At 45.7% G+C, this 27,590-nt stretch overlaps 2 protein-coding genes and 1 long non-coding RNA gene across 3 annotated transcripts in view; all 3 read right to left on the bottom strand.

Annotated features, from left to right (window-relative positions):
* Window positions 1-22,091, bottom strand: part of POC1A (POC1 centriolar protein A) — a 55,849-nt gene extending 33,758 nt beyond the window's left edge. The window contains exons 1-7 of the mRNA XM_018068566.1: window positions 21,667-22,091; window positions 12,295-12,379; window positions 11,432-11,603; window positions 8,600-8,779; window positions 7,407-7,514; window positions 6,002-6,117; window positions 1,520-1,653 (exon numbers count right to left, since the gene is read on the bottom strand). Coding sequence (XP_017924055.1) covers window positions 1,520-1,653; window positions 6,002-6,117; window positions 7,407-7,514; window positions 8,600-8,779; window positions 11,432-11,603; window positions 12,295-12,379; window positions 21,667-22,053 — 1,182 coding nt within the window. The 5' untranslated portion in view covers window positions 22,054-22,091. The remainder of the gene's footprint in view (window positions 1-1,519; window positions 1,654-6,001; window positions 6,118-7,406; window positions 7,515-8,599; window positions 8,780-11,431; window positions 11,604-12,294; window positions 12,380-21,666) is intronic.
* LOC108638897 (heat shock transcription factor, Y-linked-like) lies at window positions 14,202-15,950 on the bottom strand. The gene is made up of 2 exons (XM_018068565.1): window positions 15,572-15,950; window positions 14,202-14,563 (listed from the first exon to the last, which is right to left on the bottom strand). The coding sequence occupies exons 1-2, from the start codon at window positions 15,872-15,874 to the stop codon at window positions 14,411-14,413; spliced, it is 456 nt and encodes a 151-aa protein (XP_017924054.1). The 5' UTR covers window positions 15,875-15,950; the 3' UTR covers window positions 14,202-14,410.
* An 81-nt stretch (window positions 22,092-22,172) lies between the features above and the next one.
* LOC108638934 lies at window positions 22,173-25,605 on the bottom strand. Its single transcript, XR_001920159.2, has 3 exons — window positions 25,198-25,605; window positions 22,664-24,368; window positions 22,173-22,357 (listed from the first exon to the last, which is right to left on the bottom strand). It is a non-coding gene; the product is annotated as an uncharacterized LOC108638934 (long non-coding RNA).
* Window positions 25,606-27,590: the final 1,985 nt, after the last annotated feature.

The following is a 27,590-nucleotide window of genomic DNA, read 5'->3' as shown; positions in this document are numbered from 1 at the left end:
CCTTGAGTTAAGTACAGCATTAGCCTAGAGGGACTTCCTAGTGTCTGATTCTGAAGACCTCCATCACCATAATCAGTTTTGGACTCTCATTCAAAGCTAAACTCATTTTTTGTGCTGCTGCAGTCAGTGAGGAGCAGCAACGGTTTGGATGGGAGAAAAATGGAAAGCAAGTTCAGCCTCCTGCTGAACAGTAACCAGGTACATCCCCTCCCCAAGGGAAGGACGAAAGGTGTAAAGATCCACTGTCCTTCCACACTTATCCTTTTCCAGGAAGCTGCTTTCCAAGAACTCAGCAGATTAACACAATGGGCAAATACGAAAACAAGATTAAGACAACAGAAGGGTTGCAGCCCCTGATAGGAGGATCCACCTCGTCTAGTTTTCAAAGCAAGAAAAGTCTGTATACAGTCAAGGCTTACATGTTAGGATAACCAGCATTTTTTATCTCCCCCCATTCTTTTAGCATTTGAACCCACTGGTCAATCTTAATCAAAGTTCTGCTTCATGGAAAGGCTTAAGTATGAGGTTGCCCTACATTCCATTAATATTACAAAAATGGAGAAAACTTTTTACTTACTTATAACAAAAGAGAAGTTACAGAACAAACTTGACCTTTTTAGACATCAGACAAAGTAGTCACTAAACAAAGTCACAAGAAGCCAGAATTATCCATTTTACAGCTTACACAGCTACCACTATTGTCCAGAAGCATCCTCATCACCCCAAAAACTTCAGGCTGTGATTTTCCCCAGAGAGTTTTTATGCTTTAAAACTCAGCCCCCACTTGAAAAGAGACACAAGTGGGTTAAGAATTTCTGTTCTCTTTGTCCTTTGGAAAGGGAACCTTTAAGGCAGGCCTGCTTTTTCACACCCCACTCAGCACTGACAATGAAATTAGTCTATTTATTCTCATTTAAGATTTAGAAAGAGAGCTCCAAGCATTCATACAATTAACCTTACAAGCAACACATCCAGAAGCATAATACTAATAGGCCAATCAGTTAAACTTAACCCACCAGCAGCATTTATCACCTTCAATTATTTAATTCACTCCATTAACAAAATGAAAACAGGTTCCCAAATCACATCCCAAAATAGATTTCCTTTATTTTATCATTACTGTCCTCAAGTGTCCTGCCAAGTGAACAGCCTTTATCTTCACAACACCTATGTCAGGGGGCCAAGTATTATTTGTAGGACTCTAGAGAGAGAGAGAGAGAGAGCTGCACTAGAGTGTGAGACAGACCCAGGGTCAGAGTCTGGGGCTCTGCCCTGACTGAGCTCCTTCTCTCTTCGACTTGAATCCTCAATATTGGAGCTCACTTTTGGTTCCTGCTTTCTCATTCTCTCCATTCCTGCCTTACCTCCTTCCCTCCCCATAGGCCTTCCCTTCAAAACAGTGATGATCTCAAAGACTATTAGCAGTGTTATAATGGCCATGAAAAGCAAAAGCCTCAAGCACAGATATGCCCAGTTTGTTACCAGTTTGTACATTACTGTATAAAAGGCTTTGCCTCACCTGGTGACCATGCAGAGTATACAGAAGTCTTCCTTCTAGCAAGTCCAGAATTTTAAGAGTTGAATCATTGGAAGCAGTAACCAGATAGTTTCCAGAGGGGTGAAAGGAAAGACTGTTGACCACAGAGCTGTGCACTAAGGATGGAAAAAAATCATATATAACATTCACCAAAACCAGTTTACATAAGCCCAAGGCAAAAAGAATAAAATAAAGCACAAGCACATTCCAATTTTCTGTTATAAAGTTTAACAGGAAAATTATCATGGGGGAAAACATTCCACAAAAGCTCTTCAAAGCACTGGAGAACAAGAACAGTACTGAATTCTTGTAAAAATAGGCACTATTTTACTGAAAGGAAAAAGGAAGCTTTGCCAATTATTCTGGGAGATTTAATGCTATGAAAGCTTCCAGCATGGCTCCAAAATGTACTATATATGCAAGTCAGCAATAGGATTCTGTGAGAGGCTGGACACTGACATATTTTACTACTGTGGAGCTGCTGTTCTCGCTCCCAAATCATTCCAGATTAAAATCTATATGCTAATGCACTGAGAGGACCAAAATTACAATGAAAAACACTCAGAGTTGACATTACACAGGTTCTTTTGGTTTACTACCCGACTCCAGCCAAGACTGGGTTTAAGAGAAATAATAAGAATCAGCAACTTGAAAATGGTCCAGTATAAGCATTATTTCTTCAGACATCCAATTTGTCTCACCAAATATTTAAAACAACTACGAAGAGACAAACTATCAAGAGTGTAAACTTCCAATAAAGCAATCCTCCCTGCATGAAGATGAAGCCCAAGAGTTATTTTGAAAAGAACTAGAGGAAATGTTCTAGGAAAAAAAGTTACAGCGAACTTCACTTAAGTTTGACATTAAACATCTGATTTATGGCTTTTTTTCCTTCCCCAAACTTTCACAAAACAGGCTATTGAACATATTTATTTATGAGAACATGCAGTACTTTACATATGCACAGCTTTCCGAGCGTATGTGACATTACAGAATATTAAGATGAGGCTTGAGGAAGGATTTAACCATCCAATTATTCTTAATTATACCCTGTGCCCTCCAAATGTTCTGGTATCTCAAACCTACTACTCCTAATACATTCACACCCAACTAAATTTATAGTCCTTTGAGAGTCTACTGTGCATTTTAAATCCATAGTGCACGTTAAAAACACCCTCAAAATTCAATTTTAAAACACTACAACCATTTTTTTGCAGATGGGGATTTGAAGCAGATATCTGAAATAACCTTGCTCAGTTGTAAAACAGAATGCCTCTGCTTTTGAAACTCTCAGGAACACTAAATACCTCAGCTTAAGTGCTGAAAACTTAATTCCTCTTGACCTGAGCTATTGAAAAACACGGAAGAAAACCTTAACACAGGTAACTTCTGAATAGTTATTCTTCCTGGTGAATACTGTCTCTATCACACAGCTAGATCTTGCTCTACTGCCCCAGCCCTGTATTACACTATGTATTAAAGCAGAAAAAGGTCTGTGTGGAGTTTTTTCTAGTGAAAGAGTGCTAAATGCCTTTCTCCCTTGAAAATTTTATACTGATTTGTAATATTCCCCATCCCATCAGTGTCTACATTCAGATAGAGGCAAACATATCTTGTCAATTAAGGCAAGTCCTGAAAGGAATCACACCAGAAATAGATGAAGTTGATGATATATCATATCTTCCAAGTTCCAGACAGTGAATAATTTCCAGCTTCACAAAAAAGCCTTTCCATAATGGAAAGAAGTCACACACTGACTGGGGCTTCCATGGGAGCTTCTGTGCCCAAGGAGTTCTTGGCTGTTGCAAGCTCAGAGAAAACTTCATCTCCCTTCTACCAAACCAGCTCAGACCTCCCACAAGAACATTCACAACATCCCTCCAAAAACTTGCCAACACATTCTGCAACTTCACGTGATGACTTCAACAATAAATCCAGTGCAGCACGAGGTGGGATGTCCCAGTGACTTGTTGCCACAAGGCCACCCTTCTGCCAGCCAAGCCCGAGCAACATAACAGACTTTAAGGAGACTTATACTGGGGTTAACAACTAAAACTGAGCCCTGCCAGCCTGTAGTGACTGCACATCACTGTCCCAAGCCTCAAAACACTACTTTTATGTAATAAGGGAATGCAACCCAGTGAGAAGCTAAATTAGGATGGACCTGACATAGCCACAGTCCCTACTGAACAGGTAACTACTATCAGCCCCATCCAAATGGGATAAAAGTACCAATTATTCTTTTTAAGCAGCAATAAAAAAACAGGCTAGAGCTGTTTCCACAGACCTGCTACAGATGTGTCCCACACACAACTTTGGGCAGGGAAAAAAATGTCAGGCAATAAACATTGGCCATTTTTGTAAGGGCTGTACAAAATCTACTGTACAAAAGAGTTTAATGTCTGTTCTACTGTACAGCAAACGTGACTAGAGTATACTTCACTTGGCTAAAAGAAAAACACACCATAAAAAAGGTTTTGCAGCTTGCTCTCTACTTCCAATTTTCATTTACAAATGTCACAGTTGGAACAAGTCCTGGCAACAAGAGCAGTACTGCTAAAAGACTAATCAGTGTTGGAAAACAGCCCAAATTTAAGACGCAAGAGCCTGTGGCAGGGCTACTTATCTGTTAACTCCTCCATGGAGCTCCATCTTTAAAATGGATTCCCTGGAAATCAGGCAGCACCAGCACGTTCTGAAGGCAGAGGTGCCATCTAGTGGGACTGGGCTGGCAGCCTCACATGGGAGCCACAAAACTACATCAGATTTACCCAAAAGGACAGGTATAAACCCTCAGAACAGGGGGATTTGTAAACGCATCTCCAGAACACATTACAAACACATCAGTTCGTGGCCATAGGTGCATGAAGTGCCTCAAAACAGCCACCACTGCAATTTTAGGTTTCTTCAGCTTCTACAACTATTTTTAGTTCAAAGTTTATTACACAAATAGGATTTACACAGTAGCTGTAAAAATAACACTCACAATGAGCGAGGAAATGATCGCTTCAGTAGCAAGGGTGTCTCACTAAAATGTCATTCAGTAAGGGTGGGATACTGGGGAAATGTGAAATTCCAAGACAAAAAATAGACCTGGCAGCCAAACCTAAACCACATTAGATTTGGACAATTTAACAGCAGTTAAGTGGAAAGCAGGAAGAGATGATTTTTGAGCCAAGTTATACTGTGGCTGGAAACACGCACTGCAGATCCTGCCACCATTGAAAAGCTGATAAAGCAGGTTAAAAGGACAACCAGACACTGCCCAAGTATTTAAACACACTACTGATTTTAGCAACAAGACTTCAGGAAGGCATTTCCAAGTTTTGATATGGGCCACAAGTTAACAATACCTATTACACAAAGAATCACAGTTCAGAATTCATCACTGATTGTGTGCTCAATACTGGTGAACTGGAACAACAGTCATCAAAAAGTTTGATTGCTATTAGATTTTGTTAACTATCAGAGAACTGGGAGTGACTGTGATCCATAAGAATAACTGAAGCTGTGAGGTTGTCACAGCAGGAACCCACTGTAGCTGATGTGGATAGCAGAAAGAACACACCAAGCTCCAGCCTCGTGTCTCTGATTTCTGATCTTTACGAGCACACCAGAAACAGTCCTCAGGAAAAGTTAGCAAAATTAGGTTCAACACAGGATACAGTGTTTGAGAATGTATCTATTTAAAAATACCAGAGTAGCCTTAAAAACTGTTATTAGTAAAGGAAAGAAAAGCCACATTTAGGCTCAAGAAATTAATATGCACAGAACAGGTCAATCAATCTCGAAGAAGCTTACAGGGATGGGAAAGCAGCCTTCTCCTATCCATTTCTGCCATACAGCAGCACTTATCAGTTGCACAGGGACAGGTAATGGGAGGAAATGCCATTTGGAAGGTAAGGTGAAAAAAAAATAAACTCCAAACATTTAGACTCCTAGATATAAAAGCTAGCTACTCCATGGGCAAGCCAACCTGGACGACTTGTAACTTGGTCAAAGCTAACTCTGGAAGCTGAAAACAAAACAGATTCTGGAGAAGGAGCTGTAAACACAGATCATGCTACAAAATTGCAATTGATTGATTTGATTTTCCTCTTTTAACTTTTCCTAATTTTCTCATAAAGAACTTTAACTTTTGTTTTGCTGGAATACCTCTGACTCCTCCTATAGGCTTATTCAGAGGAAAAAAACCCACATCTTTTTTACTGCACACCATCTCCTCAAGAACAGTGAGCATGAGCCAAACATCCATGCCAACCTGCAACACAGGACAGCTTCAGAATCAGCCTTGGAGCTCACACAAAGCAAAGCATGATGTCTGGTGAAAAAAGGCTTCCGCTGGCAGGCCTCACCCAGTGCCTTTTCAGACAGGCAGCAGGTGATGGAGAAACATTCCTTGGACTTCAGAGCAATTCATATTAATACATGGAAAGGTTCAACTCGTGTAAGGTCTTAACTTGCCCTGGTAATGTTGAAGCAGCCTGTTCATCCTGACGTCCCAGAGCTTCACCGTGCTGTCCGTGCCGGCCGCGGCGATGCACGTCCCGCTGGGGTGAAAATCCACGTGGTTCACAAACCTGCAAAGGGCAATTCAACCCAACTGTTGACACTCAACTCTTGCTAAAGATCAGAAAAGCCTTTTCCGGAAGGGAAGCTACATTATGACTCACTGAAGATTAAGGAGGAGATGATCTGAAAATTTATTTTGCTGAATTTCTCTTAAAGCCTTGCTCCTAACCCCAAGCAGGATCCTACCTAAACACACCATCTCAACAGTTTGCATTGCAGGTGTAGGAGCTGTAGACACAAGTCTCCTGAAATCTGATGGATCCAACTGTCACAACAACATTTTCAAGTGCTCATTTAATGTTTCCATAATTCTCTAATAAATGAACATTACTTCCAGAGCGCTGTGTACAAGACTGAACAGATATTTTTCTTCTATTAACTGATTTTAAGATGGAACTTAGTGAATTTGTGCCTGAAATCATATATTGCCACTTAGAAGGTAGTGAGGCTGAGGTCAAATTTCTTTCTGGACCTGAATGAAATCAATTTTTATTCCGAACACATAAGTACAATAAAACCTTCAGAACCTTCAGTTAAGAGCATCCTGTAACTCCTCACTCAATACACACAACAAATTGGATAAAATTAATTATCCTTTGAGTATTCTTGCAATAAATGCTGGAGAAGTTGAGATATTTTAATAGGAATATGGACAAACCATATTCTTAAGAGCACTGGAAAAAATAACGTTGTCTGAATTTGTCTTAAAATCATTGGATATTACCTGGAAAGAACTTTGTACTTAAAAATTAAATGCAGCAAGGAATTAGGAAGTTTGTCAGTTCTCTAAGGACTTGTTTTATGTTTAGACAAATGAACTTTTTGCTGTGGCTAAACATTCCAAATTCAACAGCTGCTTTTCTGAATACAAAGTGGGATTTTTTTTAATAACCTTGTTACTTAAAATTTTGAGGGTGAAACAAAGCATCCAAGTCAGACTTCTCCACTTTTAATTTATGTCAACTCAGAGCAAAATAAAAGATCTTAACATAGCTAGAAGAGGAAATAAAGAAGTTAGGCATCTCCAAAAACAAATAAGCACAAAGAAACTGAGGCTTGATGTGTTGAACAGTTACTGAAATACAACCCTCCCAGCTGCAACTTGGAGCAGTCACAAAGTATCAACAAATTCTGGAAGCTTCTTTTGCATCTCACCCCACACTGGCTGCTTTTGTAACAAGTGCTAAGGATTTTTTAAGCAGTTTTAAGGATTGCCAGGAGGAGGACCACTGAACTTCACAAACCAGGTGTATGTTCACCAAGCACCCTGTTTCAGACTTCACCCCCAGGTACTCACCCCGCGTGCTCGCAGAAGGAGTGGATACATTCTCTGCTGGTCTTATCCCACAGCTTGACAGTTTTATCATCACTAGATGACACTATCAATCGCCCATCAGGAGAGAACCTAAAACAAGAGTTATAGCAATTAATGTGTACAGGGTCAACTGGATTTGGTCAGCTGTCAAAGTATGCTGGTAAACATACCGTTGTTCTTCAAGAAGTCACACTGGCATCAGTGAGATTAAAAACCCAGTTACTAAGTAAATGGAAAAGAAAGCAAGCTGTAAGTCCCCAAACTATCCCTAATTCCTCAAGCACATAAAATAACTCTCAGGATAGTCTTGAGTATGACTTAAGATCTCCTGTCCTATTTGTTTCAATTTAAGTGTGTCTCAAGTTGTTTCTCTACCCTGATTCGAAACAATTCCTGCCTTTGCCACAAGAGTTCAGAGCAACACAATTACTCACAAGGCAACAGTTGCAGCAGAACCTTCCCCGTTCCAGTGCCTTAGGGGAACATATTAAGCTCCCATCTCAAAATCTTATATACACGACAAATCAAGATCTCTCTTCAAAGGCACACACGTTAAAGGATCAAGACTTGAGTCCCTAACTAGAGAACATCATCGGACATACTGGAAAAACATCCTTTCTGCTCTTCTGTGGGCATCTACAGAGCTATCAGCCACTGCCACCACCACATTCCAGAACTGTAATGAACTTTTCACCTACAGAGAAACTGTGGCTTTATCCTAGATACATATATACATAAAAAACTCCTCAAAACCAAACCTGAGACAGTTACCAGGAAGTAATGTTATTATTAGGGTAGCACTTACAGCCTTTTGGAAGGAGCACAGGTGATCATCTTAACTAAAGGCATAAGTCTAAAGTAACTAAGACGAAATAAAAGTAGAAATCTCTCCTTTTGTTCCTGTTAGCAACAGGAACAAAAGCTTTACCAGGTAAAAGCAAAGCACGGAAGAAATCACAAAGCAGGAAAGTCTCTGCTTCACAAAGATCACAGAGAAACACACAGTGGGTGCAGACTGTTATCTAAAGGGATCTCTCTGCAAGTCAGTAATATATTTCAGTCACCACACACATTTGAATCACCCTGAATAGAAACGTGTTACACCAGCCCATGACACTCAGTCCCTGTTTTGAGGGATAAATCCCCATGTCCATTTGTCACAGGGCCGTACTCACCTGGCACAGCGAACCCAGTTGATGTGCTGACTCAGTGAGAACAGAAACTTCTGCCTGTGAACCGTCCACACTTTGACTGTTTTGTCATCAGAAGCTGTAACTATGGACTGGCCATCACTGGAGAAACTAACACTTCTTACTGTTGCCGTGTGAGCCTTGAACACAGTCGATTCTCCTTTGCTGCACAGAAGGAAAGAGCCCTTTAAAAACTGCACAACAGGGCAGCAAAGGCATTATGTTCCTGAAAACACACAGCTGCTGTACACTGAGCAGTGCTACTAACCACAGTTTCTATGGGAGCTGCACATGATTACACCAGGAAAAAAACATTGATCAACCCCAAACTTGCTCCTGCTTCCCAAGCTATAGAGAATAGACAGCTAAAACTAGTTGTTCCAGTTCAAAACTGGAGCCCAATCCAACAGGAAACAACCCACATTTCCTATAAGGGGGCAGAAATGCTACTGCCAATTTGTGCAGCCGTTTTAAACAACATTTATGGAAATATCAATATAAAAGAAGATGTTGAGGTGCTGTTGCCTGGCCCTTTGCTGCAAGGCAGGTGAGGAGGGAGGTTTTTCCACAGTTCATCTAGACAGAGCCAAGCAACCAATGACCTCACAACTGTTCCTGTAAAGGCCCAAGCTCCAGGTGGACAATTCCAATGCAGCATCACACAAGAAATAACAAAACTAAATTCAGCACACCTGATGCTGTACAACTGTGAGCAAACCACTATTAACTCAGCCAGGCAAGAACAGAGTCAGGGCACTGTTATTCTTCTTTACACATAAATGCAAATAAATGCAAGAGGCATTCTTCTGGCAAATAAATGCAAGGCATATTTAGAGACACAAAGTGCAACATATTTAGAGATCCAACAGGTTTATGGAACTCTTAGTCTACCAGGAGCTCCATATTCACAGATTGAAGAGAAGAGAAAAACATGATGGTTCACTCCCTTCTCCATTAGGATTTAACTCTATACTGAGGTTGAGGATTACCAAAACCACAAAGGCCAAAAAATCAAAATACTACCCACCTTGCAGCAATATTCCCTCCCTCTTCAGAAAAGGTCAGAGCTGCCTAGTTTTATTTAATCCTCTGTCTGCCACAAGGCAAGCAAGTGTAAAGGTTACTTCTCAAGAAAGTTTTCTTTCTGTGCAAAACTACAGAATATCCACAACTCTGAAGAAATCTCATGCAGAAACATGAAATTATAAAATTCTGTCATCGTGGCCCATAAAAAACAACTCCCAAAGACAGAAAGCCACAGCAGCATTAGCTCCTTCAGTAACATATTGCCCTTGTAATAAGGGACTGTAAATTTTGAGATTATTTGGAAATAAAGTCCTACCCCACAGACCATGGGGCAGGTTCTCTCTCCCCTTTTAATGACAGTGCAGAAGTGTCAATTTGAAGGTCTCAAACCTGATTCAACATCCCCATTCTGTTGTTATATTTGGAGAAGGTAAACTGACAAAGAATATTAAACAAACACAGACTCCAGGTGCCATGCACCAAGGTATCAACAACTGGCATAACAATAACTCCCTTTCCACAGTGGCCCTTTTCTGATATGACTTGACAGCCAAAGGTACAGTTTTGACCTCAGAGTTCACATGGCTAAGCAACCAGGAGAGAATCACCCAAGCACACATTCAGTTTTCCCATCACATCTCAGTCCTTTCTAAAAATATATACCTTAGCTTCTGAGAACTCTAACAAGTTTGTGCTGTAATTTATTTTAAATATTCTGTGTTATCAGCTCTGGAGACAGCAAAACGACAGTGTCAGTCTCTGTCTTTGTAGGGGATTGATGAGCAGCAAGGTTAAATTTTAATCCTAATCCACCTTGTGCCTTTTAATAACATACATGCCAGTATGTCCTTGTGATCATTCCTTATAGGAAAGTTGAACTAAAATAAGTAAATTTAAAAAATAATTTATAGTGAAGTAGAACTAAAATTTGCAGATTGTAATTTCCATTATAATTAAGATATTTAAAAGCACTTTTATCATGAATTTTAAAAAGTCACTTTCAGAACACATCAGTTCCATGACAGAGATTACTTAGATTTAATAGAACAAATAAAGTTTCCAATGTGTAATCATAACGTAAGAACCCATCAAAAACAAACAATGCTTTCCCAGGTTCCTGAAGCAACCTGTTTATTTTAAAGTTTGGGTATACATTTTGTGTGGCTTTGTTAGGTTTGAGTTTCGTTGGGGGTTTTTTGTTTGTTTTTTAAATGCCTTTTATCTGCCACCACAATCATCAGGTCTGCTTTTTTCCTTCAGTCTTCTGACAGTTGCAATTTACAAGCTCACAAGCAAAAGAATCTCCAACCCCTATTCATATCCCTGTCCATTCAGAGAAACAACTCCACTGTTACTGTGGGAAACAAGAGATCAGAGGAAACATTGGCAGGTGATTTTCTGCATCTTGGCCACAAAATGCTTCTCATTCCCTGCAGCAAGATTAGGTCTTCAAGCACAAGTCCTTCAGCACTCTCCTGTTTATGTTTATTTCAGGAAGTGTTAAGTAAGAAAAATCCAACAGCTCACCACTGATAAGTTACATCAGCGGCTTGTTACATTAGCATAAGAAACTACAATGGATTTTAATCTATGCAAAGGATTTTGGTTTTGTTTTCCACACAATTTCAAGACCAAATTATCTCTCCTCTGTCAGAGGCCTCACATCAAGTGGTTCTATTTTCCCTCAAACAGATCCCGGTCCCATAGCTGGAGAACTGCTACCAAGAAGCAAGGAGAAATCCCAAGCCATGGTTAAAACACAAAGAGAGACAGGAGGGAACAGGTGCTCACAGACTAGGGATCCACAACCGGACTGTTTTGTCTCTGGAGCCTGAAGCCACCAGGTGCCCAGAAGGTGAAAACTGGACACACATCACTGCATCTTTGTGGCCCACGAAGCGATAGGCTCTCATCTGAGGTTTCATGCTCCAGATCATCAGGCACGAATCCATCGAGCCACTTGCTGAAATAAAAAAGGAAAAACAAAACCAAACTTGCCTTAGTTCTCCTCCAATTACACTGAACCTACATTTCACACTCAGTTCACTACCCTGCTTCCAGCAGTCTCAGGTACACCCTCCTTGAAGCTTCACCAGTGTATTGCACACTGTGTATTTCATTAGCAATTCAAACAAAACAAGGCCAGCCATGCATTGCCTCCGACTGACAATTCACTTCCAAGAGCCTGGACATGCAACAGCTGCAGAGGCAAAAGCCACACAGGTTTGTAAAGCTTCTTCCAGTTAAATACACACTCATGGAATACACAGAAGGCCTGTGAATGAAGGTTATCTCATCACTTTCTCAATGGGAAGCAGAGGCAGGTGTCAGCTGCAGCAGGTTAAATATCAAGTAACACACCACAGATTACAGAGAGCAGTGAGTTGGTGACATAAAGACAACCTGGCTACATCTCCCTCCAGCATCTCTCCCTTCTGAAAACGCTGATCAAAGTCAGCTCAGCAGTTCTTAGCAACATATGAGAAACACAAGCTTGCAAGGTGACTAGAGCAGTGCTCAGTCTACTGTTAGCAGGAAGGGCCAGCAGGACCTTTTGTTGTTGCAGAGCTCAGTACCTCCACTCCTCTCTCCATCTAAATAGAGCAGAGAAGCTCTTTCTTTACCATCTGGCCACCAAAACACAGACTATTTACCCAATTGTTTCTTATTGAGACTGAAGTCCACGCTAGTGACAGCATCTCTGTGGCCTTTGAAGTGTCTCTCCAGGGTTGGATCTTCCTAGAAGACAACAGTGTTCAGACACCATAGATTAAGAACCATCTTGGCACAATAAAACTATTTTATTTCTACAACAGGTGAGCCAAACCACATATTCACCCCACAAAAGCCAGGCAGAGACAAGAACACTGCACAACACAAAACACAAATTTCACATGTATCACAAACTTTAAAAGAGGCAAATTATCCAAGCTGTTATTAGCTTGGATCTTAGGTGACTTTGCACAAATCCCTCATGCATTTTTATGATGTTGGTATAGAGACCCCAAAGCTGACTATAGACAGACAAGCCAGGTCCATACCACCTGAGCAGGCAGTCAAGCTCATCTTTGCTCTGATAGCTGCTCATCCCAGCTCAGGTGTAGCAAAGAGGCCACTATTTGTACAGAAGAGGCAAATTTGCAAGATTTACCACACCTGTTGAAACAGGCAGGAGGGATCAGAACTGCAGCAAAACAGACTGACCAGCTACCCATCCCCTACATTTGGGGAACACAGCATGCCCCTACACAGCACCTTGCTGCAAAGGCCAAACAAAGCCCGAGGCCAGGCAGAAAAACAAACAAAAACCCCGAGAGAACCATTACAAGAGCTTTTAACACCTGAAAATCGCCCAGACACCAGGACAGGCTCATCAGGCTTCAACCCCTGCTCTCTCTCACACACACACAGCCTCTGACCTCCTGGCAGTGCCCACCACAGCCTTCTGCCCTTCAGGACTTGACCACAACCCCAGCCTGCTCAAACCAGAGCCCAGCCCCAGAACAGGGCTGACTTCCCCCCACAACACCCAGCACCAGCGCCCCCCAGATCCAGAGCCCCCCCAACAGCCTAGAGGTGCCCCTACACCCAGGCACAGCTCAGCCCCAGCTTGCCACATCCCCCGACACCCCGGGCCCTGGCAGCCACGAGCTCCCCCAAACCCCCTGCCCCCAGCCCCACCTGCACAGCCCACCCACAGTCCACCCCATCAGCACTAACCCCCCTCCCAACCCCAGCACCTGCCCTCTCACCGCCACCGCTGCCCCACACCCCGCACAGCACAAAACACCCCTGGGCCGGCACCAGCCCTGCCTTCCAACCCCCCCGGCTGCGACCACAACGGCCCAAGGGCCGCCCCCCACCGACACACCGGGGGACCCCTTCGCACCGCCCCCGAGCCCCCCGCCGTGCCCGTGCCGGGCCGCGCTCCGGCCCGGCCGCCCCTCACCAGGCACACGGCGGCGCAATGACGCCCCGCGGCCGCCGTTCGCTTCCCGCGCCGCGCGCGCCCCTAGCAAACGGCCCCGCCACGGCGGGGGGCGGGGCCCGGCCGTGAGGGGCCGCGCATGGCGGCTCCGGGAGTGCCGTCCCCGAGCTCCTCCGGCGCTAAAACAAGCCCTTGCCGTGAAAGCCGCTTCCACTCTAGCACAGGCCGGCCCCGTCAGGGGTGCTCGGCGGCGATTAGGGAAAGCTCAGCTCTTCTCCGCGCTGTTACATCGGTTACTCTGGGCAGGCTTGGTGCCTGGTGCCTGTTGCAGTGCCCAACCGCCGGAGTCCTCTGCCCGACTCCTGCTCTCGGGATCGGGTGGGTCCAGAGCCTGGTGGAGAAGATTCCTGGGTTTCGGCCAGTGGAGTAACACACACCTGTGCTCTCTAAGGCTCTGATCCCGGGATGGGCTCTTCCAATAAGTGGCTCAGCTGGTGGCAGATGAGCTGCCTCTGCTGGGTCTGTGGGTGGTCAGATGGGGTCTCACCCCGGGGTCGTGCAAAGGGCAGAGGACAACTGGGAAGGGTTGTTCTTCCAACGGTTTAATACCAGCTCAACTAAAATCTTTTTATTCCAACTCTATTCGGCTCTATTTAGTAATAACGCTTTTAATTAGAAATTATCTGCTGTCTGCCGGCTCTGCGATCTCCGGGATGTGCCACGTCTGGGGCCCAACCGCAGGGTTGGGGCTGCAGGTGCTGGGAGGTGCTTCAGCCCATCCCTTGGTCAGTGCAGTCCTCACGGGTGAAAGATTCCTCTGTGAAGCCCAGCCCTGCTTGCCCTCACTGCCCAGGCTGACTGTCTGGGCCTCTGAAGGGTCTTCCATCCGTCTCTGCTTCACCCGGGGCTCTCCGTTTGAGGGCAGCTCTCCTCCTGCACCTTTCCACCAGCCAAGGATGTGCTCTGTTGAAGCAGGGGTTATAGTAGTAGAGGATCTAAAACAGGCAAAGGAGAAGAGTTAGTTGCCATCCTGCCAAGATGGAAAACCCCAAGCTACAAGAACTAGGACTCTGAATTGCAAAAGAGGAGGAGCATGGACACAGAAGAGGGCTCTGAGGGCTGTATGGAACCTAAAGCTCAGGCTAAAGCATTAGGTGAAAATTGTGTTCACTCATTGCCACCCCTGGGGTTTTGCCCTCTGGGGACAGAGCAGTGGAGGATTTTCAAAAGGAGAACAACTGCTTTCAAAAGCCAAATACCACTAGTTTTCAGCAGCTTCAGTGTGGACATGAGCAGTCAGGTAACCCTGTACTCCTTAAATGCATCTGCTTGGCATTCAGCAGGTGCTGCAGGAAGGTTTCAGATTTGGTACAGCAAGACACAGAGCAAAGACATTTGGAGAAATCAGGTTATGCTGAGTCTGTCTTTCCCTCTAATGGGCTCAGACCCAGCAGATCTCACCAAACTGTGTCTTATCTGCATTTCCAGTAGTCAGAAAGACTAACTCAAACCTGCCTGAGCACAGCCTGAGAACAAAATGAAAACCAGACCTCTCCCACCTCCATCTCCTCCATCACAGAATCGCAAAATGGTTTTTGTTGGAAGGGACCTTCAAGATCACCTTGTTCCAACCCTCCTGCCTTGGGCAGGGATGCCATTCAATAGATTGGGTTGCTCAGGGACCCAGCCAGCCAGGCCTTGAACACTTCCAGGAATGGGGCATCTACAATCTCTCTCAGCAACAAGTTCCAGTGCCTCACCACCGTCCCAGTAAAGCATTTCTTCTTAACATCCAGTCTAAATCTGTTCTCATTCAGTATAAAACCACTGTCCCTTGTCCTGTCACCCTCTGCCCTCCTTTTTATGCGACCCCTTGTAAGAAGTGGTTCCTCCACCCACAAACAGCCCTCTATGATGAGACCTAATAAGGTCCTTCTGGGCAGGTCCCTCTCTCCCCCAAGACTATTCCAAGCATTAGTTGATGTGCAGAGCAGCTGCTGTACCTGGCTGTGAGCAGAAACTGCTGCTTCCTCTGCCAGAAATTCAGGCAGGGAGGCAGATCTCTGGTCATCCCGTTTTGTTTCGGTGAATCCGTACACGTTCAGCTGTCGCATGAAACTTTTCATTTTTTGTGTGTCAAAAAGCCGCTGAGGGCCTGCCCTGCCCAGCACCTCCTTTTCGAAAAGATCTTTGTTAATGGCCACACATTTTCCACCCTCGCTCCACCAAATTGACAGAAACCTGCTACTTTCCAGCATTTTCCAAAGTTTCTGTGGAAAGCGAAGGGAGGAGAACTCTCCCTCCATGGCCGTGTCCCTGGACAGCTCGCCCGTGTCCTGCCAGTCAGAAGGCAAAGGCCAGCTGGCACCAGTGGACTGCGGGTTCCAGTGGAATGTTCTGACATGTCACTGTGGTGTCCGTGCTGTGGAGTGGGGACATCGCAGGTGACATCTCAGTGATGGTTGGCAGTGGTGCCCTGGCAGAGGGGAGCAGCCTGAGGAGAAGCTGCTGGAGGGCACTTGTTGCTTCTCCCTGCCAGAGGCACCGGTGGTGGTGGGACTGCAGAGCCCAGCAGTCCACAGAGCTGTGCTGAACGAGAGGCTGCACCCAGCAGTGGGTCCCCAGGGAGGAGCAGGGGTGGCTGCAGCCTTGGGCATCCCAGTGCCCCTTTTGGGAAGCTTTCCAGCTGGGCCTCTCTGATACCTGCAGGTTTGTCCTTAATCCTTCTCCCTCGGGCACCGCAATGCAGAAGCAGTAGGTCCAGTAGGGACAATCCTTTTCCTGACATCCCCTGCCCCAAAGCAGCAGGTATTCCCTGATGTCAACCCACTGTCCTTGCAAACTGCTCGAAAGGGATTGCCCTTTTCTATTTTGAACTAGTGGATTTAAAACCACCTGGGAGAGATGGAACAGGGGACATACTGTGTTTCTGGAAGGAGACCCAAAAGCAGTGTCATCTTCTCCAGCCGTGAATGGCCCAGCAATCAGGGGCTGGGGGAGCAAAGCCCAAGCCCTCACTCAGGCATCCTTGGGTTCCCTTTTTCTGAATCACTCCTGCTTTGTTCATAAAGCCATGAACACAATCCCATGAACTGCTCTTTGCAGGGAAGCCATCCATCCTTCTCCCTGCTGCACTGTCCTCCTGCCATAGTCAGTTGTCTGATTCAAGGGTGTTTGTGCCTGAGAAGCTCTGCATTCCCCCTGCCCTTTGAGTTACTGTGTCTGAAAAAAACATTCCTCCCTCAGACATGGCCTTTCTGCCCACATAGCTATGGATTTTGGATCTAGAAATTTGAAGCAGTTTCCAGCATTGCCTGAGCTGTTCCCCATTAAATGCTTTGGCATTTGAGTATTAGCTTTTCTTTCTCTGCAAGGAAATAAAAAAGAACACATAAATGATTCTAAATATGCCTAAGGCACTAAGGAAGCCTTTTACAATCCATTTTAGAGCAACAGAAAACCAGAAACATGTGATTGCACTCCCACTGATAAAAACATGAAGTGGGAATGTTTCCTTCAATTGAAGGATTCCACCACCCAAAAACCCCCAACCCACCTTCTAGATAATACACTGATAGCCATGGATGGCCACTTCTTACCAAGTCATCAGCCCTGGGGTGCCACTGCTCAACACCAACAACCAGAGGTGACAGCAGCCCATTGGCAAGTCATTCCCACCTGTGGCAGTCCAGGACACATGTCAAAAGAAAAACAATTAAAGAATATTCATGCCAAGGTCTTGGGGGGGAAAAAAGGGCCCTCAGGAACAATGGGCACACATCGGGTCCAGTGGTGGAGGCGGTGGGGTCTTGGATAGCCCAATTCAGCCATTTAAACATCTTTGTGGCATTATCTGCCCGGGGTGTGGGCAGGGAGAAGGACCTCGGGCCCTGTGCTGTCCCCGCGGTGTCACCCCGGCTGGAGGGACTCCTGCCGTCCCTCAGGTGGCCACCGGGGGGCAGGCGGGGGCTTCCGGCAGCGTCCGCTCGCTGAAGAGGGAGAAATGAGCAGGAAAATGGGATAAAATGCAACATGGTTTCATTAAAGATGAATCAGGCCAAACCGGTCAGCTTCTCTGTGAGGACTACCATAATTCTGGGCGGAAAAAGCGCTGAGCTCGCCTCTTTAAAATGCCACTTCACAGCTTGCGACCTAGACATTATCTGGTATTTCCCAGCGGGTTTTATCTGTTATTTTCCCTGGCCTTTATTTGTATCACCGTGAATCAGGAAGAGACCAGAAGCCCAAGATCTGCCACCTCTGTCACATCGACAGAGCTTTGCATTGCCAGCCCTGCCAGGGCTGTGGTCCCTGCACGCTGCAAAGCAGCAAAGCTCTTGCAGAGCATCAGACCCACCCAGAATTCAGGTGAGTCATTCTTCCATGAAATTACAATTAACCTTTGACTTTGAGCCCAATCCAGAAAGCTGTGAACTTCTCACTAGGGTGAGTGGGTCTAAGTTTAGCAACCAAACTGAATGTTTACCACTTCTGTATTGCAAACCCCAGTTCTCACGTGTCCTGTTAATACTTAAACTGCTGGGCACGTCAGTCTCTACACATACCTGTGCAGTTTGGAGAACATTCCAACTGAGGGGCAATGTATGAGATTTGAAAAAGCTGAGGGGCTCAACAAGACCAGCGGAGGGAAGAAGTTTTTACCATCTACAGAGAAAGCCCCAAAAGATGTGGAATTGGTCAAGGCAATGTGCACAAGCTAAGATGGAACCAGCAACTACTCCCAGGTCTCCCAGTTGCTAGCAGCACTCCCAGAACAAGGTCATCCTATCCCCATGACCACCACGATCCCAGCAGGGTCTTCCACAGCTGTTTTGTGTCCCATCCCAATGCACACTAGAGATGGAAGCAGGAACCTTGAGCAACCAACCCTGCAATGCTTTGGCACATGTCAAAATGACTGTCTGGGATGTGACAGCCACCCTGTTATTGCCACTTTGCATCCTGAGAGCACAGCAGGGACTTAGGCAGCCTAAGCACATAGCTACAAGGAGCCAAAAAATGAAGACTGGTACTCCAGAGACTTGCTGTTCAACCTCCCTCACTGCTGCTGCATAAGAAGGCAGCTGCAGACAGGTTGGGCACTGCAGAGGGGAACAGGTCCACCAAGCAGCTCAGCTGATGGCAGTGACATAGTCCCATTGCTTCCATGGGGAGAGGCTGCTTTACATCAACTGAAGATGTAGCTTGCTACCACATCAGCTATTTTCTCTCTTACTAATGACTTTGTCCTCCCATGTGTGCCAAACCCAATTATTTATAGACCACAGTTTTTTTTCTCCCACCTGCCTTTGTGCTTATTATCCTTTCTTACAGAGTTAAGAAAAAGACAGGGAAAGAAAAATCTTTCCCTCAAGTAAGTCTCTCACTGACCTAAATGCAAATTTGTTCAAGCAAATTCAGAGAGCTTTGATCCTGCCTAAGAGGGGAAAGGGGAGGGGAGCAGCCTCTGCTGCTATCAGAACACATCTTTACTGCTGCGTAACAACCAGGCAATGAAGCAAAAGCCATGGGAGTTTAAATAGGAAGCTCAGCCAAAGGTTACCTGGGTGCCCCAGGTGCTTGTTATCAGAGCCTTGAAAAGAGGGAAGGAAAGTGACAGGAGCTGATCACAGCAACAACAGGAACCAGCTGACAGGGCTGGGGGAGTTTCGTTGACCACTTACATTGGTTCTAGTGTCTTAAACCATTATAAGATCCTAAAATCTGTTACAGGAATGTAGCTCAAACCCACCTTTAAATTCTTTGGTACCAGTGGCACCAGCTCTGCTGATCTTGCTGATCAAGGGCAGGTGGCTGCTTTCAGTCCCTGAACTTTCCCTGCTGGTGCCTGCAGGGGTGAGAGGAGTTCAGGCTTCGCTGAACTCACGATTGCATCAACCCAGAACCCAAAGTGCAAAGAGAGTGGTACTAGGAAAATGCTACCTGAGTTCACAGGAGTGAAGCTGAGACCTTTGGGACATGGAATTCCCCACTTGTGGGCCAGGTGTGAGGTATCCACACCCAGCAGGGGCATTGCCACACAGACCCTGGTGCTGGGGCAGGTAATGCTGCACAGTCCAGCACCACCCACCTACCAAACCAGATCAGTATTACCAGTGCCAGTTGCCTCAGTTTCCATCTCTCTCCATTAGGCTGCTTTCCAATCAATGTTTATCGCTGGGCTGGGTCATGTTTGGCCTTGACTTTTAGGCCTATAATCTTATGGAAAGAGTCTTTGTTCCAAAATATCCCAAGTCCAGGTCCTCACTCAGAGGAGTGTATCAGTCTGCCCCTGCTGACAGGTATCGAATTTCCATGCAAGGTGTTACATGGGAAGAGCTAAAAGGATGAACAGTCAGGCATGCTGAGAGCAGAGTAGGGAGGGGGACATCAACCTTCCTAGAGAAACTCCTGCTGACAGTACTGAGTTTGGTCAGCTCAGACAAGCACAAAACTGCCCGGTCCTTCTTCTAAAGCTCTACAGTCCCAGGGGCCTTGCACCTCCTGAAGACCCAGGGTGGCTGCCTGCTCTCCTTCCCACATACCATTCCTGCACGCTGTGGAGAAGAATGGCAGATCAATGTGACCAGGGCAGACTGCAGAACAACCCTAAATATCTGTTACATTGCCACCTTTACATGCTGAAGGGAAAGATGCCTCTGTTTGCAAAACATCAGAGCAGCCGTGGTTCCAACCAGCATTAAATCTGTAGCACACCCCTGACCTTTTCCCCCACAGCACTTTCCCCTCTGTGAACAGACTGTAGTTAGCAAAGCCAGTCCCTTCTGCAGTGAAGTATTTCCAAGCCAGTTTGAGGCAGGCAGAACCAGAGAGTGAGTTTAGCCCACTGCCCATCACCCAAACCAGTCGCTTCCTTGCACAAGTCATTTGCCCTTCCAGCATTTCATCCTCAGGGAGAAGAGGCATCTGGCTGCCCTTCTGTCCAGTGCCAACAGGAGCTCAGCCTTTGCTGCACCTCTTGGTGCTACCATAACATTTCCACATGCTTGTGCTGGGACATCTGTCTTGCTAAGGCCACTAAAGGACAAGTGGGAACAATAAAGCCACAGAACTACGTAAGAGCAGTATTTTCCACTGTTCGAATAGGGCAGGACAACTGGAAAAGGCTTATTGTTCAAACAGTTTATTACCAACTATATTAGGCTTTATCTATAATTAATTATATTAGACTTTATATCTCTACTGTGCTCCATCGGGCTCTGGAAGCAAGGGAGCAGCTGCCAGTGGGCATGGGTGGGCTTTAGTAGACACCTGCATGTTCCCACAGACTGACCCTCTGGGCCTCTGAAGGGGCCTTTCACCCAACTCTGCTGCACCCGGGGCTCTCCGTTTGAGGGCAGCTCTCCTCCTGCACCTTTCCACCAGCCAGGGATGGGCTCTGTTGAAGCAGGGGTTATAGTAATAGAGGATCTAAAACAGGCAAAGGAGAAGAGTTAGTTGCCATCCTCCCAAGATGGAAAATCCCAAGCTACAAGAGCTAGGACTCTGAATTGCAAAAGAGGAAGAGCATGGATACAGAAAAGGGCTCTGAGGGCTGTATGGAACCTAAAGCTCAGGCTAAAGCATTAGGTGAAAATTGTGTTCACTCATTGCCACCACTGGGGTTTTGCCTTCTGGGGACAGAGCAGTGGAGGATTTTCAAAAGGAGAACAACTGCTTTCAAAAGCCAAATACCACTATTTTTCAGCAGTTTCAGTGCGGACATGAGCAGTCAGGTAACCCTGTACTCCTTAAATGCATCTGCTTGGCATTCAGCAGGTGCTGCAGGAAGGTTTCAGATTTGGTACAGCAAGACACAGAGCAAAGACATTCGGAGAAATCAGGTTATGCTGAGTCTGTCTTTCCCTCTAATGGGCTCAGACTCAGCAGATCTCACCAAACTGTGTCTTATCTGCATTTCTAGTAGTCAGAAAGACTAACTCAAACCTTCCTGAGCACAGCCTGAGAACAAAATGAAAACCAGACCTCTCATTCCCACCTACATCTCTTCTATGGTGAGGCCCTATTTGCAGTGAAGGTCCCTCTCTCCCCCAAGACTACCATAAGCATTAGTTAATGTGCAGAGCAGCTGCTGTACCTGGCTGTTAGCAGAAATTGGTGCTTCCTCTGCCAGGAATTCAGGCAGGGAGGCAGATCTCTGGTCATCCTGCTGCATTTTGGTGAATCCATAGCTGTTCAGCTGGCGAATAATACTCTCAATTCTCTGCGTGTTAAAGACCCGTTGAGGTCCTGCCCTGCCCAGCACCTCCTCTTTGAAGAGTTCTTCATTGATTGCAACACATTTTCCACCATTGCTCCACCAAATGGACCGAAACTGGTCACTTTCCAGCATTTCCCAAAGTTTCTGTGGAAAGCAGAGGGGTAAGAATTGACTGTTCTTGCCTGTGCTCTCATTGGAAACAGGAGGGCCTCGTTTGGTCTTGCATCTGTCCCTGCTAGGCTGGATGTCCTGTTCCTTCTCCATCACTTGTATGGCAGTGTCACAGGGCACGATTTCCCCCTGTCCTGGCAGGCCAGGGGAAGCCGTGTCAGCCCGCTGCCCCAGTGCATCTGGAGTAGAAAGGGGTGTTGTTTCTGTGGGAATCAGCTCCCTTTTCTTTTGCTACAGGTGGACTGAAGCTTCTCTCATTGGCCATTCCTCCAGCTTCTCATCCAGACATGATGCAGCTGGGGCCCTCCTCCTTTTGTGGCCCACTCTTGGCTTGTACCTTTCCAGCACCTGGGGATGCTCCCATCTTAAAGCTGGGGCTGTAACAGATTCATAGAAGCTAAAAAGTGCAAAGGAGCAGAGTTAGTTCAAGCCTGAAAAACACAAATACATGAGAACAAAGACTGTTAGTTTTAGACAAAAGCCAAACTTGGGTATTGAAAAGGACTTTTAGGGGCATATGAAACTTCAAGTTTAGGCTCTCCCAAATGTTACAATATGGTTCTGTTAAGTGATAACCAGCCCTGGGGTTTTCACCTGAGAAATGCCCTGAGAAGCAATGAAAGTGAGGACATTTATGTCTGAGGCTTATTTGGTATGAACGTCAGTCTCTCCCAGCAGTTCATGTGTAAAGGAACTGATGTACCTTTGTAGGAGCTGAAGCAGCTACTTCTGCTGGAAATTCATCCCTGGAGTTAGACAAACTGGACATGGCAGTTCGCACAGCCCATACAGGTCAAGTTGATGAAGAAAACTGCTCATGCTCTCCATTTCAAAGGCTCTGCCAAGTCCTCTTCTCGCGAGCACCTCATCCTTGAACATTTCTTTATTGATGGCAACAAAGAATCCATCACCAACCCACCAAATGGAACGAAACTCATCACTGTGAGAAATTTCCCAGAGCTGCTTGAGAAAGGAGAGATCTTCAGTTTAGCCACTGCTCCCCTTGGAAGAAGGAGGAATGTCTCTTTCAGTCAGTGCTGTCATTGCTCCTACAGCAACATCCACAGCTGCTTGACTATCCCACTCAGTAGAGGCCGGAGAAGCTGAACCTGAGGACTCCCTCAGCTTGTCTGAGGAAGAGGAGGAGATTTTAGCTGTTGATGCCTCCCTTTAAAACCATCCTCTCTCATTTGGGCTCAAACTTTCTTCTGCAGCCATTGCTCTGGCCAGCCAGGCTCTGTCCTGCCAGATAACAACCAAAGGCCGACCAGTACCAACTGGTGCTGACTGTGGGTTCCCACGGGACATTCTCAAACACCACCGTGGTGCCCATGTCCCACAGTGATGACATTGCAGGGTGGCACTCATGACTTGGCAGATGGGAGCAGCATGGGGAGGGATTCTTGTTGCTTTTCCCATCCAGTTGGCCCCTCTGACACCTGCAGAAACATCTTTACGGTCTCTGCAGCTTTTTGTGATTAAGTGGACAAACATCTTACAAGCTCCCTGGTAACAAACTAGCCTTTCAGTGTGGCTACAAATACTTCTGCCAAGCAAGGAAAAAGTGTTTCCCTTGTTGAAACACATTGCAACAAGTCTTTGTGTGGAGTAAACCCTCTTCATGCCAGAAGAATCAGTGCAAATGACCTGACTTGGTACCCAGTGTCTGAGCTCCTGCTTGTCTCTCTCTTACAGCCCAGTGTGAGGCAGGTTGGCTGCAGCATTTTGGGATCTCTGTAACAGAGAAGGCTATTTCTGAGGTGACAGAGACCCGGCAGACAGCTGAGAGCCCAGAACAACCCCTGAGCTCACCTTGTTAGCAGTGCCAGCTTGCTGTTCTCTAACAATCTGTTCTAAGCACTGGCTAAGTTTGGAAACAGTGCTAAAAGCAGGCTTGCCATGGTCATGCCAATGAATGAAGAGCTTGTCACACAGGGAGATTCACCACCAGCACGAGGGAAGAGCATAAACATTACTGTATTAGATATAAACCATTGTACAGAGGAAAGTGTGAGTCCTTCAAACTGCTGCAACAGACTTTAATACTGTATTAAGTGCTGGGGAGTGGGAGGAGCAGAGGATATCTCACTGACTAGCTTCAGTCTTCTGCAAATGGATGTGAATTCTCCACTCCGAACACAGATCCAGCAGGGTAGTTCCTAACATGTCCCGACCCTTATAAAGTGCCTATATTCAGCTTCTGGATTTCACTTTATCTCTTGAATATCCTCAGCAATTCAGGCTTGCTCCAAGGGTGAAGCTCACCAAGCACTCACAGACACCAAGGAACAGCAACATGCAGTTCCTGGCAGCAGGACAAACCCTTTGGAGTGAAGGGGCAGGGCCCAGTGATCACAGCCATCTCTCCCAACTCCACCTTCAGGAAGCAACTTGTTCTGTTTTTTCTCCTGTGAAAACAGAAAGGGGAAGAAAGCAGCTGGTTGTCACAGGAAGATGGACAAGTAAAAAAAAAAAAAGGGAGGTGCTACAGCTTCAATGAGTTTCAGATGTGCTGCTTGGAGTCATCCTGAGATGTAGAAGCCACTGTCTCCTGCAGCACCTTAGGCCTTCTCAGAAGAATTTATGTCCCACTGCAAGTCACCCAGCCCTGCATTTCTTGGTCAGGTTTACTCCCTCTTGGAGAGCAGACACATTCCTCTGTCTCTGCCTTTCAGCTCAATGCCAGGCCTGCAATGAGCCTGACAGATAAACCAAGCCCTGTCAAGACCAAGCACATTCCTGTCTAGAACTGTACCTTGACCCATTGTATGAGATCTCTTTTTATCATCTCCCAGAGTTGTGAGAAGCAGCTGAAACCCAGGATCCATGGGAAGAACAAACAGCATATCAGGCATTTCAAAAATGGAAACATCAGAAAGGTTAGGCTTCAACCAAGTGAGGCAGACAAAGCCATAACCCCTGCCAGGAGAATGAGCAATGCAAACAGTGGATGCCTGTATCTGAAGTCGAGATTTTTCCCCAGTCACAGCAGAGGAATGTGTTTTAAGTAGCTAGCTTTTGGCCTTCTGTTTTGTTTACTCTTCCAAAGACAAAACCAAAAGTGATGCCATACCCCGCCTTATTGAAGTGCAGAAGGAAACATCTGGGAAGGGGAGGCAAAACATGACAAAGTCCAGACCAGTCTAAATGGAGACACACACAGGCCCTTCTGCTCAGCCTGCTGAATATGTAGCTATTTATCTACACAGCCTGCTACCACAGCTGAGTGGAAAATACCTGCTGGGCTTCAGGATGCTCCAAGCAGCCAGGAGGAGAACAGGGGGAATGTCACAGTCAGCTACTCCTCAGGGGTTGCCTGGTTCCTTGAGTAACCACCACTGCACAGAAGGACCAGACCTTCCACTGATGAGAGCAAGCTCCACAGCCTCTGCCACAGCTGCATTCATGCTTATGCCAGTTCAGGGGCCACATGGCTACTGCCCAGCTGAAAAGCTCCTGGTAACTTTTAGCCTGAGAAAGTAGAAGCAGAAGAGCAGAATGAGGAAGTGATCCACTGAAATTTCTTCTCTGTGAGGGACTTCCCTGGAGAACCAGCATGATAAAGGTGCTGCCTGCCCAGAAAAATGCCACACTAAACCTGGAGAATGGCCAAGCATGGTTCAAGCTGGGTGACTTGTTCACAGAAGCCAGTACCTCTGCCAAGTGCAGGCAGTGGCTGAACACTGTTATAATTAGAGCTGAGGTGTCAGGCCAGTTGCTTCCAACTCCTGTTATTTTTTATTACACATCTTTCAGTATTTTGTATTCACCTGAAGAGAGTGTCCGATTTCAGGCGGTAGGAAAACTTCATGCCTAGAGTGTACAGTTTTGTTTTCCTAGTTATGCAAAATGGTCCTCCTTGCAAACCTAGGTCCACCAAAAGGGCTCCTAACTATAAGGCAGAGGGGCAGGACCTGACTTGGTAAGTAACTTTTTGAACAATTAGGGTTACTCCAAGGGTAATTATTCTAATCAGCAAACATTTATTAGAAACTGCAGAGGTACAGCACAGGGCTGGCACAGGGAGGGACAGGCTATTTCATCTGCAACTACCCTGACCTTCAAGGAAAAAACCCTCTAGCACAACATAGTTGCCATAAACACTCACACCATGACAAAAGATGCCAGAAATGCAAGCTGTTGACATTACAGGATACTTGGCCAAAGCAAAACCGTATCCCTTTCAAACCCTGAGAGTAAAGACCAGCAAGTTTTATGAGAGGGTGATATGGTATTCTAGAGGGCAGGAGAGAGCAGCTGACATTGAACACAAAATCTGTTTTCTTAGAAGGAAGTTAATTTCCAGATGACACAGAGCTGTGTAACTCATTGCCAGGTTCCGAATCCAAACTAGTCAAGTTCATAAAAGGGTTAGATCAAGGCAGAATGGGTTCACCAGCACTTTTATTCTTTTAACACTTAACACTTATTTTTTTTTACTCCTGGGCTGTATCCTCTGGCTCAGGGCATTGCCAAGAGCACGGGGCAAACCAGCCTCTTCCCTTACTGTCTGCTACTAGCTGGATGGACATTTGGTCTGACTCGCTTGTCACATGTAGTCAGCCAAGACTGAAGTATTCAGGGCTCAATGTTTGAGCGAAACAAAGCCTTGCCTGGTGGTTTGGGATTTTACAGGCTCGTTTCTTAAAGTGTCTCATGTGTTTAGTTCCTCCTTCTGTTTCTTGTGAGCATGAGAAGAAGACAGGTCACCATCCCCAAAGAGGGCAGACACCCCCGCACAGGGCTGCTCTGCTCCTTGTTTGTAAAGTATTACAACACTGCAAACAAACAGTCAAACCTTGGATGAAACAGAGCCTTGGATAAATCCCATGCCTGGGATTACTCACACTGATGTTGCAATCATTGGTGTCATGGATAAAAACGACTCAAAGAAGAGGAGGATGACAATTTTCCATCATGACTTATTTACATTAATTATAAACAGAGATTCCCAGCTCTCTTAAGCTAGCTCAACAACTAGCACCTACCCATGGCCTGTTATCTAAGCTGAGGACTGTGCTAAAGCAGATTTTCTTCAACATCTGAAATGGGTTGCTGTGATCCTACAACTTCAGCCAAACAGCAAAGCCTCACTTTATTCTAACTGCTGTATGTATATATATATTTCTTGCATGGTTACAAGAACAATTTCTTGCTGCTATAAAGAAACACCTGCATCTTACCTTCAGATGTCATATTTAGAAAGGTTCCTGGTGACAACCCCACCATAAGCTCTTACACAGGTGAATATATCCGTGTGCAGCACTAAACACTGCACCCAAAGCTGAGCCTTGGTCACTGCTCTGCTGGTGATACCAGCACTCCTAATGGGGCTTGGGGCTTAGGCCGTGGAGAGGAAGCTCTAGCATTAAAAATTAAAATCACAAGTAACCACATTAAATTAAGTTACTCATACCTTTTATACAGCCCCTTCCCAAGTGAAATGCAGCCATATGGATGTGATGCTCTTACAGGTTTTGACTTAATGCTTTTATGCAGTAGGGGAGGTGGAAAGATGATACAAGCTCACACATTTGCAGCAGGAAAATCAAACCCCTTACACAGTAAAAGCAAGCAGAGAGTCTGGTCATTGGGCTAAAGTAATTGGTCAAATAGAGTTATCTGACTGG

The sequence above is a fragment of the Manacus vitellinus genome, unplaced genomic scaffold (assembly GCF_001715985.3).
Source record: "Manacus vitellinus isolate BGI_N305 unplaced genomic scaffold, ASM171598v3 scaffold_14_pilon, whole genome shotgun sequence".
Lineage (NCBI taxonomy): Eukaryota > Metazoa > Chordata > Aves > Passeriformes > Pipridae > Manacus > Manacus vitellinus.
This window is presented reverse-complemented; position numbering and strand designations above follow the sequence as displayed.